At 40.8% G+C, this 12,141-nt stretch overlaps 1 protein-coding gene across 4 annotated transcripts in view; it reads right to left on the bottom strand.

The window, feature by feature from the left end:
• Nucleotides 1-12,141, bottom strand: part of LOC149441722 (scavenger receptor cysteine-rich domain-containing group B protein-like) — a 38,949-nt gene that overhangs the window by 11,707 nt on the left and 15,101 nt on the right. For all 4 annotated transcript variants that reach the window (XM_089656960.1, XM_089656959.1, XM_089656962.1 and 1 more), the window contains exons 2-3: nucleotides 5,888-6,047; nucleotides 3,538-3,843 (exon numbers count right to left, since the gene is read on the bottom strand). In XM_089656960.1, coding sequence (XP_089513086.1) covers nucleotides 3,538-3,843; nucleotides 5,888-5,942 — 361 coding nt within the window. In that variant the 5' untranslated portion in view covers nucleotides 5,943-6,047. The remainder of the gene's footprint in view (nucleotides 1-3,537; nucleotides 3,844-5,887; nucleotides 6,048-12,141) is intronic.

Below are 12,141 nucleotides of genomic sequence, written 5' to 3'. Positions count from 1 at the left end.
AGTGAAACAGTGAGTTAAAGCCATAGTTACCCTCTGGGTTATGAATGAGGAGAGAACATTACAGTTAACCTTTATGGTTAAGAAGAAGTAAAGAGTGTGCAACAAGTTAATGATGTGTGGAGAGAGAACAAGAAGGAGAAGCTGCCAGCTAGCAGAGGAAACAGTGGCAGTGGCTGGTGATAGGTAGTGAGGGGGCAGGTTACACCTCATGCACCTCACTTAGTGGCATGGTATCCATGTTGGAGTGCACTGTGGTACAAAACACTCTTAGAGACCAGGATCCTGGGAACCATAGTGTGCAAGGCCTTATGAAGTGAAGTATAGTGGTTTCCCTCTATGTCTAAGGGGATAATATACACTATATTGCCAAAAGTATTGGGACACCCCTCCAAATCAATGGATTCAGGTGTTCCAATCACCTCCATGACCACAGGTGTATAAAATCAAGCACCTAGGCATGCAGACTGCTTCTACAAACATTTGTGAAAGAATGGGTCGCTCTCAGGAGCTCAGTGAATTCCAGCGTGGTACCACCTGTGCAATAAATCCAGCCGTGAAATTTCCTTGCTACTAAATATTCCACTGTCAGCTGTTAGTGGTATTATAGCAAAGTGGAAGCAACTGGGAACAACAACTCAGTCACAAAATGGTAGGCCACATAAAATGACGGGGGGGGGCGGAGCATGCTGAAGCGCACAGTGAGCAGAAGTCACTGACTGTCTGCAAAGTCAATAGCTAAAGACCTCGAAACTTCATGTGGCCTTCAGATTAGCACAACAGTGCGTAGAGAGCTTCATGGAATGGGTTTCCACGGCCAAGCAGCTGCAGCCAAGCCTTACATTGCCAAATGCAATGCAAAGTGTCAGATGCAGTTTTGTAAAGCATGTCGCCACTGGACTCTAGAGCAGTGCGGACATGTTCTTTGGAGTGATGAATCACGCTTTTCTGTCTGATGATCCGATGGACGTGTCTGGGTTTGGCGGTTGCCAGGAGAATGGTACTTGCCTGACTGCAATGTACCAAGCAGAGTCGTCTTTAAGGAGGGGCAAAAGGAAAAGCTGCTGCTGGGCCCAGTCATTGTTGTGGGGCCCATACCTGCCAACTATACTGGTTTACATTCCCTTGTCCCTGGAAGTCTTTGTCCCAGGCTGTGTCTGATATCTCAGTGTGAAGTGCTGTCACTTATGCTGCCCAGCTCTGTCCTAATGCCATATACAAATGACTAACATGTGCAGACCATGTCTGCATTCACATATAAATAACAGCAGCATTCATATGTAAATAGCAGCTGTAATGTAGCATTTATATGTAAATTGCGGCGGCATTCATTTGTATATTATGCCACCTCCAAGGCTCCAGCCACCAACACCTCTGCTAATGGTCAGTGTAAATTCCCCCTTACATTGGTGGCCAGTGTAGAAATCTATTGGTTGTTGGTGTAAAATCCCCCATTACATTGGTGGCCAGTGTAAATTTCCCTTTACATTGGTGGTAAGTTCAGAATTGCCTTTACACTGGTGCTCAGTGTAAATCCCCTTACATTGGTTATTAGTACCTTGGATTGTACACCCCTTGAGGGTTAGGGACTGATGTGAATGTATAATATATATGTAAAGCGCTGTGTAAATTGACGGCGCTATATAAGTACCTGAAATAAATTCGTTTTAATTCCCCCTAACATTGGTGGTCAGTGTAGAAATGTCACCCCCATCCCCATCCAGCACTGCCACTGATCCCATCCACCCCAAGCACTGCCATTGATCCCATCCCCCAAGAACTGTCACTGATCCCATCCCGCCAACAGCACTGTCACTCATCCCATCCCCCCAGCACTGCCACTTATCCCATCCTCCCCACAACTGCCACTGATCCCATCCCCCCACCACTGCCACTGATTCTATCAACCCTCTCCCCAGCACTGCCACTGATCATACCCTCCCCCACAGCACTGCCATTGATCCAAGGAGTCCTAGGAGTTTTCTGTCTTTTGGTGGGTCCCCTAACCTTCTCAGTCCATGGTGTGCAGGCAGTGAGGAGATGAAGTTCTGCAACCTTCAGCAACCAATCAGTGAGATGTAATGAAGTGCTGTAACCTCTAGCAACCAATCAGTAAGTGGTAAGGATGTGCAGTAACCTCTAGCAACCAGTGAGCGGTAATAATATGCAGCAGCCTCTAGCTATCAACTAGTGACCAGTAATGATGTGCAGTAACCTCTATCAACCAATCACTGAGCAGTAATGATGTGCAGTAACCTCTAGCTACCAACTAGTGACCAGTAAGTATGTGCAGCAACCTCTAGCTACCAACTAGTGACCAGTAATGATGTGCAGTACCTCTAGCAAGCAATCAGTGAGCAGTAATAATATGCAGCAAGCTCTAGCTACCAACTAGTGACCAGTAAGGATGTGCAGATTCCTTAAACAACTAATCAGTGAGCAGTAATGATATGCAGTAACCTCTAGCAACCAATCAGCAAGCAGAAATCAAGTGTTGTAACCACTAGCAACTAATTAGTGAGCCGTACTGTGTACTGTAACTTCTAGCAACCAGTCAGTGAGCGGTAATGATATGCTGTAACCTCCGGCAATCAATTGCAATTGCTGCCTGATCTGCTGAAGTAAACTGATTTTGAGTTTAGCTGCTATTTATTGTATGTCTCGGAGCAGGTGGAGAGCAAAATTGCATGGGGGGGTCTGAAAAATGTTTGACCAGGGTCCAATCAATATTAAAGATGGCCCTGGTGCCAAGTGTAAAATTTGGTAGAGGGGGATTATGTTGTGGGGTCATTTTTCAGGCTTTGGGCTTAGCCCCTTAGTTCCAGTAAAGGCAACTCTTCAGCATACCAGGACATTTTGGACAAATTCATGTTCCCAATTTTGAGGGAACAGTTTGTGGATGGCCCCTTCCTATTCCAACATGACTGCACACCAGTATACAAAGCAAGGTTCATAAAGACATGGATTAGTGAATTTAGGGAGAAGGAACTTGACTGGCCTGCAGAGAGTCCTGACCTCAACTGGATAGAGCACCTTTGGGATGAATTAGAGCGGAGACTGTGAGCCAGGCCTTCTTGTCTGACATCAGTGCCTGACCTCACAAATGCGCTTCTGGAAGAATGGTCAAACATTCCCATAGACACACTCCTAAACCTTGTGGACAGCCTTCCCAGAAGAGTTAAAGCTGTTATAGCTGCAAAGGGAACGTGTAAAGGCAGATGTCCCGATACGTTTGGCAATATAGTGTAGTTAAAGTTACAGTGTGAAGAGACAACCTGGTGGAGTTGAGTGCTTACTGCCACTTTCTCAAAATGACTTTGAAATCATGTGTTGGGAAAGGTAGGAATATACCATGTTGCCAGCTGAGGAGATGTTGTGGTTCTTCTATAGGTATGTGAGGCCTGAAGGTGTCATCAACCCACAATGAAGCTTAGTCTAAGATAAACTACTAAGGCTTGCAATACTCCTCTGTGGCCTCTAGGGGGCACCTGCTATCAGCAGTATAAATGAATATTACATTTGTACCCTGTAGTTCCTTACCTGAACACTTGGCTCCAGAGTCAGAATAGTATGAATGAGAATGTTGAAGAATGGTATAAGGACAGCTCAGTAGGTCTTTCTCAGTGCCAGTACATTGGAAGTAAGTCAGTCCACCAAAGGGAGGACCTTGACCATATTTGCCATTGCCGGATGCTTCAATTGGCGTACCACAGCCAAGTTGCCTGCACACTACTTGTACATCATTTAAATCCCACATTCCTGAGCAAACTGTACCCCAAGCATTGCCATAGTAAATCTCTAAACGCCCCTCACATGGGTTTGGCCCAACAAGACGAACATTTGCTTCTGCAACAAAAACAACACACGTTTTTATAATGCAAACTCAGGCAGCCAGTAAAGTTTGCTGAAAGTTTGGAAAAAATTGTGAGATTAAAAATTTTATTCTACCTACATCCCTATCTGTTCTTGCATGGTTTGTATGTTGTTTTATCTGCTCAACAATGTACATCTCATACAACATTGTATATGTGTGGAACAGTTTGATAAAGATTCTGAACAAGAAAAAAAGTGTGAAATTCCATTAAAAATTTTATAATTCTGAGGAAATGCATTGGAATCAATAGGGAAGGCAAAATTTGTGGTTCTTAACCACTTGCCCTCTGGAAGGTTTTAACCCCTTCACAACTAGGCCATTTTGTGCTATTCAGCACTGCGCTATTTTAACTGGCAATTGTGTGGTCATGGAACACTGTACCTAAAGGAAACTTTTATCATTTTTTTCACTCAAATAGAACTTTCTTTTGATGGTATTTTATCACCACTGGGATTTTTCTTTTTTTTTGCTATAAAGGAAAAATGACTGAAAATTTTGAAAAAAATATTTTTTCTACTTGTTATAAAACATATCCACAAAAAATCAAGGTCAAAATGTATTCTGCTATGTGTCTTTGGTAAAAATATATCTCAATAAGTGTATATTAATTGGTTTGTGTGAAAGTTATAGCATCTACAAACTATGGTATATATATTTAGAAATTAATTAGACCTAATGTACTGATGGCCTATCTCATTTCTTGAGGCCCTTAAAATGCCAGAGCAGTACAAATATCCCAATATGACCCCTTTTTGGAGGTAGTCTGAGGTACGTAGTAAGAGGTGTGGCAAGTTGAAATTTTTTGTGACAATTTTTTGGAAAGTGAAGAAATCAAATAATTTTTTTCTTACAATCTTTTTTACAGTGCAGTGATCAGGGATACCGACTAGTGACAGTATGCTAAAAATAAATAAAAAAAATAAAAATGTAATTACATTTTTAAAACATTGTTTTAAACATATTTTTTCATTTTTTTTCATAATTTTTTTACATACTGTCATCAGAGTAGTTTGGTATCGCCATAGTGACACTGTACTACTCTAGGGGATGATCAGGGATTTTTTTTTTACACTTTGATTTTTTTGCACTTTAATGAATGGGTTACATTCATAAAAACTGTGATTACTATTGTGTGCTGTGATTGGCCCACAGCTATCGCATGGCACTGGGTGCTGTGATTGGCTCAGGCACCATGTGATAGCTGTGGACCAATCACAGCATCAGTATAGGAATCACAGCTGTTATAAATGATATTCATTTATAACAGCTTTGTTGACAATATGATCATGTGATCGGATAGCGTTCACATGATCTCCCAGTCGATCAAAGTGGCCGAGTAACAGGAACTGCACAGTGCTGTGTCTGGTGGACACAGTGGTTGCAGGAACAGTGTGTTCCAGGGGGCATTCCAATACACCTGTGTTAAGCGGCATACAGGTATGCCGCTTATCCTGCTCGTACCACCCACCCTCAGTACATGTACTGTGGGCAGTCCAGAACTGTTTAAGTTCTTTTGCCAAAAAAAACTAACCCTCACACCAAAAAAAGCACCCTCTAAATAAAGAAAAAAATGGATCATGTTTTTTCTGCAAAGTTTTACCACAAATTCAATTTTGCATCATTCTGCTTATCCCTACGAGTATAGAATATACTAAACATATACAGTAGCTTCCAATTGTCATTCATATGGAGCCAAATCCCGGTGTCCTTCTATCCTCCTCAGATGACCGTTATTTTGGTCTGATGTATATCACTGATCTGAGTTCACTTGTGACATTTCAATAAAGTTCTGTCATCAGTGGGATCAGTGCATTGGCACTGTTTCTCCCAACACACAGCAGCAGTCGTGTGATCAGCGCAACTCACTGGTCTGATCGAGCCCAAAAACCTTTCACAAAATATTCAAAAATGTGAATATTAGTTTGACATTAATTTGAGGTGATGGTCTTATGTTTTTTATTTATTTGTCTACATTTTTGTAAATTTCCATTAAATAGATTTTAGGTTAAAGCTTACCAAGAGCATGGAACAAGAGAGCCCAGAATACGGAAGTAACTTTAAACATGTACATCTTGGTTTCATATGGAACTGTGATTTTTGCTGTTTCCACGTATTATCTATTGCTTTTTCTTCCTATTTCCAGATTCCTTTCACATTTATAATAATACCTGAAATACTGAAATGATGAAAAACAACACTTTATACAAACAACTGTGTAGTTTATGACAGCATCATGGTAGAAATATAGTCTGTTAAAAGGCACCATACACAAAGAAATGAATTGAGAGAGTAGGAACAATATAGTCTAAAAATTACACCTATTATTATTTGTATCTGATGATCCCCCACTTATATGCCCTTATCCAATATATTTACAGGTTATGGTGTGAAAAATGTACTATTATACTCTAGACCAGCCTTTCTCAACCTTACTATTAATGAGGAACCCTTGAAATAATGTTTTGGTCTCAGGGACCTTGTGCTAAAAACAACTTCATCTACAGCTGACTGTACATTGATATGATGGTCAGGGATAAGAAAGTTGCTTACACTTGTGGGCAGTGAGATTAATCCCCATTTTACAGATAACTAAAAAGATGACTGGTTTCAATGGCAACTTATTTGAGAGGCAAGAATTTCTCCTTGCTTAAGGAACCCTTTCCAACCTCTGGAGGAACCCTGGTTGAGAAAGGATTCTTTAGATTCTAGGTGTGCCTATGACCATTACCATGTACATCCAGGCATGTTTCTGTGCACAGATGCACATTAAATCCCAAGGATTGCACCCAACAGACTATTTAAACTTTCAGCTGAAGAGTAGGTCAATGATTCTGACCTGACCTGATATGCTTGATCCCACATTTCCGACTCAATCTGGCTTGATCTGGCTGTTTACCTGTACATGTATCCCAGTTATCCAGCTACCTCAATACAAGGATTAGAGATGAACTTGGTTATCTTCTGAAGTCATCTCTATCTGAACTTCTGCTTTGTGCTATTTTTTAGTGCAATCAGCTGCATGGGGGGAATGACCTGGAACTAGAAAACAGCACAAACATTAGCAAAGGGGTGGGATGTTGGTGACAATGTCATGGACTATATAGGGGCATGTGTTCATATAAGGGCACTGATACCACCAGCATCCCGTCCCTTTGTTTGATGTGCTGCAGGGTGAGGGATGACCTGGCCCGCAGCTATTTGTGCTAGAAAATTGCACAAAGTGGAAAGTCAGATAGAAATGAGTTTAGGGGGCAGGGCCAGAGCTAGCCTATCTGATCTGGGGGTGCAGTATAAAAAGTCTGGGGGCATAATGTCAACAGTGTGAAAGAGATGCAGGGAACCGGTATTCCTTGTTCACTTTTGTACCAAGAGTCACAACCTGGAAATAACGTCTGAAAGAGAGTGCAGAGGCATTGCAGGAGTGAACAAGAAAAACTAGTATCTATTAGGCTGTCATGAAATCAGGAGGATTAAACAGAATCTGTGCCTACATATATCAACTGTCCCTATCAGATTGACCCCTTACATTGGGGTCCTCATCAGAGTACAGTACCTCCTTACATCAGTTGTCCCCTTCAGAGTATATCAAATGTCTCCATCAGAGCCCCCTTACATCATTTGTCAACATCAGAGTCCCCCTTGCATCAGTTTTCCCCATCAGAGTGCCCCCTTACATCAATTGTCCCCATCAGCATGCCCCTTTTCATCAACTGTTCCCATCAGAGTCCCTTTTACATCCATTGTCCCCATCACAGCGTCCCCTTATATCAACTCTCTCCATCAAAGTGCTCCCTGACATAAATTGTCCCCATCAGAGCCCCCCTTAAATCAATTGTCAGTGCTCCATACATGAACTGTCTCCATCAGAGTTCTCCTTACATCAATTGTGCCCATCACAGTGCCTCATGGATCAGTGGATGCATTCCTAGAGACTTAGGGGGGACAACTAAAATCTGGGAGGGCATAGCACCCCCCTAGATCTGGGCTTGTCAGGGAATACCAGAACTCATCTCTAGCAAGGATTTCTATTAACCTACCTGGTTTAAGGGAATCTGCCATGAGAAAATGAACTGATTTTGAAATGCTATGTCCAGGCTGTCATTCTAATGCTTTGCCTTCAATTCCGTATAAGTTGCTTACCAGAAACAAGTATAAAGATAAGTAGTTCTGATATTTCTGACATATGTTTACATCTTGTTTGTTTGGGATCTTTGACTGAAATGTACTGAAGTCAGACCCAGCCAGGAATCTAGTTTAATGGCAGTCCCCATACTTCTCTGATGTCAGAGTCACTTTAAATCTGACCACTGTCTCTGACTTGTTCATGACTTTCCTTCTTACATTTTTCTGGTACTGTCCTGCCTGATTACTCTGCCCAACTCCAAGGAGCAGGGCCCTCCTAACCCTCTTGTATTGAACTGTATTGTTGCTGTATCATCTCCCGTTATATTGTAAAGAGCTGAGAAAACTGTTGGTGCTATAAAAATCCTGTATAATAATAATAATAATAATGATAATAATAACCATGACAGGCAGTGGCATAGGCACTACCATCCATTGGGATGTCTTGGTTCTCCCTGTCCTTTTTACTAGAATAGTCTATCATGGCTAAGAGGTGCAAGAGAGGACATCACTTCCACTTTAGTCTTTAGCCAAATTGCCTTATTTGTATTTCAATATGTTTATTAAGGATTTTTAGAAACATTATACAGAAAGACAGGAAACGCACTTTCAGATTTTGATCGATTATGAGCAAATTGCACCATAAACAGAGTGGTACAAATAATATCATTAAAATAGTAGACAAAAGTAGAGAGAACGAAAAGTGAGGAAAGAACTGAGGAAGAAAAGTAAAGAATAAAACCCTAAAAAGAAATGAGAGAGGGCCAGCCAAGAGTCTGTTAAATAACAGAAATATACTGAATCCATGGGTCCCAAGTGCTCTCAAATTTAGAAGTATTGTTATTAAATATACTAGGAAGTTTATCATTAATCATAATCCAATGTATTCTCTCTTGAGAAGAGGAGATTAAGGGGGGATTTTATTATTATTATACAAGATTTATATAGCGCCAACAGTTTGCTCAGCGCTTTATGATCAACATGTATAAATACATCAGTGGTTCATATAGTGAACTCGGTGTTGAGCTATTCACCCTGAGGTCATCACAGAGGACAAGGGGCACTCTTTACGTCTGGAGGAAAATAAATTTAATCTCCAAACACGGAAAGGTTTCTTCACAGTGAGAGCTGTGAGAATGTGGAATAGACTCCGTTAAGAGTTAGTTCTGGCCAGCTCAGTGGATTGCTTTCTTGGATACACAGAATATAAGTGGATATAACATTTATAGGTAAGTTGATCCAGGGAATATCCGATTGCCTCTGAGGGGATCTGGAACAATTTTATTTTCCCAGCAGGAGCAAATTGAATCATGCTTGGCTGGGGTTTTTTTGCCTTCCTCTGGATTAACTGTTGGTATAGGATTATAACTTTTTTTTTTTTATGGTTGAACTGGATGGACTTTTGTCTTTTTTCAGCCAGACTAACTATGTAACTATGTAATTAAGTTTCTGTTTGACTAAGTCCAGTGAGATTGCTGACCGTTTCCAATGTTTGGTTATCGTAATTCTCGCCTCCAACATGATATAAAGAATCAATTTAACCGATTTCTTGGGAATATCAGTTGGCAATAAATGAAATAGAGCTATTTTGGGGGATCTACGAATATTAATTGCTGTTACCAAGTAAAGGAAATTAAATAAATGGATCAAATTGTCTTATTTGACATAAGCCTGAGGGTTCTTCAGAGTGATCTCTTTCAATTTGAAAGGAAAATTCAAGCCTCATCCTCACACATAACTCCTACTACAACAGCTATAACCAGTGAGGGCCTAGTTCCTGTTCCTGTTGCAGTGCTATCAGTGCATAAATCCAAAGTACCTAGAAGTGATCATGTTTCAGTGACTGTAATCAGCTTTGGAGATTTCAGTAATTCCTGCCAGATATAACTTCCCTACATCCCTGCAGATTTCAGAAAGGCCTGGGCCCAAAGGCTCCCAAAGGTATCAAGTCTCCCAGAGGCAGCTCTAGGCTTTGTAAGGCCTTAGGCAAAACTTAGACATGAGGACCCAGTCATGCCCATCAATTCGTCAGCTACACAGCATGCCTTCCCAGATTGAGATCCTCATGAGGTGGATGGGAAGGGTGATGTGCGCGGACGCAAAGTCACTCCGCATTAGCTGGTGAGCGGAGCTCTAGACATCTTAGGTTACACAAGAGGTGAGTGTGACAGGGCTCTTAATGCTGCCTGCGCACAGAAGCGCTAAAGTGTCCTCTCACCTCTAAAATGAAGTCATGCTGCAAAACAGCTGCGAGGCCCACTGAAGTGAGACAGGGCTCTTACCGCTGCCTGAGAACAGCATTAACCAGTTCAGCTCCAGAGCAATTTAGTTTATTTTTCACATACATGTAAAAGTCTCAGTTTTTGGAAAAAAATTACTGAAACCCCCAGAACATTAGGCTGCGTTAGGCAAATTAGGTAACCGGGAAGCCTTTGTGACTGACCACCTAATTTGCCTAATTAGAGAGCCGCCTCTTTAGTCCCTTGGCTGAGACCATTCCTGACACTATGATCTTGCTATACAGGCATACCTCGGTTTACAAACGCCTTGGTTAACGTAATTTTCGGTTTACGAATGAAAATCCATTGAAAATAATGGCTCAGTTTACAATTTTTTTTCACAATACAAACTGATTCATTGGTTTTTAATGCATTCACAAATTTTTTTAAATCATGTCCCTGTACAGTATTTATGCCTTTAAAGTGCACTTTATAAAGAGTTTTGAACAGATAGACTTTTTTTTTTACTTTTTTCTGACCTCCGGAATGGATTAATTGGTTTTCAACGGATTTACAATTTTTTTTTTTATCATGTCCTTGTACAGTATTTATGCCTTTAAAGTGCACTTTATAAAGAGTTTTGAACATATAGACTTTTTTTTACTCTTTTCTGACCTCTGGAACGGATTAAATGGTTTTCAATGCATTTACAAATTATTTTTTTATCATGTTCCTGTACAGTATTTATGCCTTTAAAGTGCACTATATAGAGTTTTGAACAGATAGACTTTTTTAACTGTTTTTCTGACTTCCGGAACGGATTAATTGGTTTTCAATGCATTCCTATGGGAAACCGCGTTTCGGTTTACAAATTTTTTGCATACAAAAAGTCCCGCAGAACGCTTTAAAGCCGAGGTACGCCTGTATATTAGTTCTCAACACTGCCCAGACAGGTATTAGACTTGTAAAAGACTGCATAGGAGCATTCCAATTATGGAGCAGTACAGCTACTGTATGTTTTCACATGCCATGGCTCTGAAAAGTGATCCGCAGTTGGACTGCTTTTTACAGGCATTCAGAATGTGATACATCACCCCCTCATTGACTGTTTTAACCCCATAAAAGCCACAGCACGGCACCCCAACCACTTGTATTGTACGCAGTTGCTGGGTGATTGCGGCATGGCTCTATTCTCTTCAATGGATTGCGTTCAGCAGTGGTACTGCCCGCCGAATGCAATGGGGGGGTGGCAGACAAAATGTTTGCAGTTGCTGTGAAGCAAAGCATTGCTGCCCTGGCATGGGTACACCCCCTTCTGTTGCCTTTGGGTTAAGAGGTGTAGTTAAATCATGGCTGTTTAACGCCTTCCAACCAAGTCTAAAAAAGCCCCAACTGTATTTTAACTCAAATGTTCCAAATTTATCATCTCCAAAGAGGTGGGTTTTAATGATTTGGGCACAGTTTTAAATATGAAACAGATTGGGGATAGGTTATAGGAAATTTAGGATGGAACTTCCCAACTATAGAAGTGAAATAGCCAAAACTTGAAGAAACCTTAACATTTCTGAGCATCTTGCTACTAAGGGTCATTGGATGTTCAATAGGGAAGAAAAATGCACATGTGCAATATATGCAAATATCAATGTGAGGATCTATGATATTTTTTATATTTTCATAGCAATAAATAACTTAAACAGGAATAAAATTAACACAGCAATTATCTGAACATGCAAGGAACTATTTAGCAGTAAGCAAAGTATTCATATACATATAAAGGTGCAGTGCTAAAATAGCATAAATAAGAACAACATAATATAGCATAAAATAAAGTGCAGAGTATCAGATCACACTGAGGTGAACTTGAGTGAGTAAAAAGTCCCAAGATATATGAGGGCCCACGTGGGGATCCAGTAGATCCTAATGAGTGCG

This window comes from Staurois parvus, unplaced genomic scaffold (genome assembly GCF_062004578.1).
Source record: "Staurois parvus isolate SC_StPar_1 unplaced genomic scaffold, SC_StPar_1.0 ptg000953l, whole genome shotgun sequence".
In the NCBI taxonomy this organism is placed as follows: Eukaryota; Metazoa; Chordata; class Amphibia; order Anura; family Ranidae; genus Staurois; species Staurois parvus.
The sequence above is the reverse complement of the archived record's forward strand: the minus strand, read 5'-3'. Positions and strand labels throughout refer to the sequence as shown.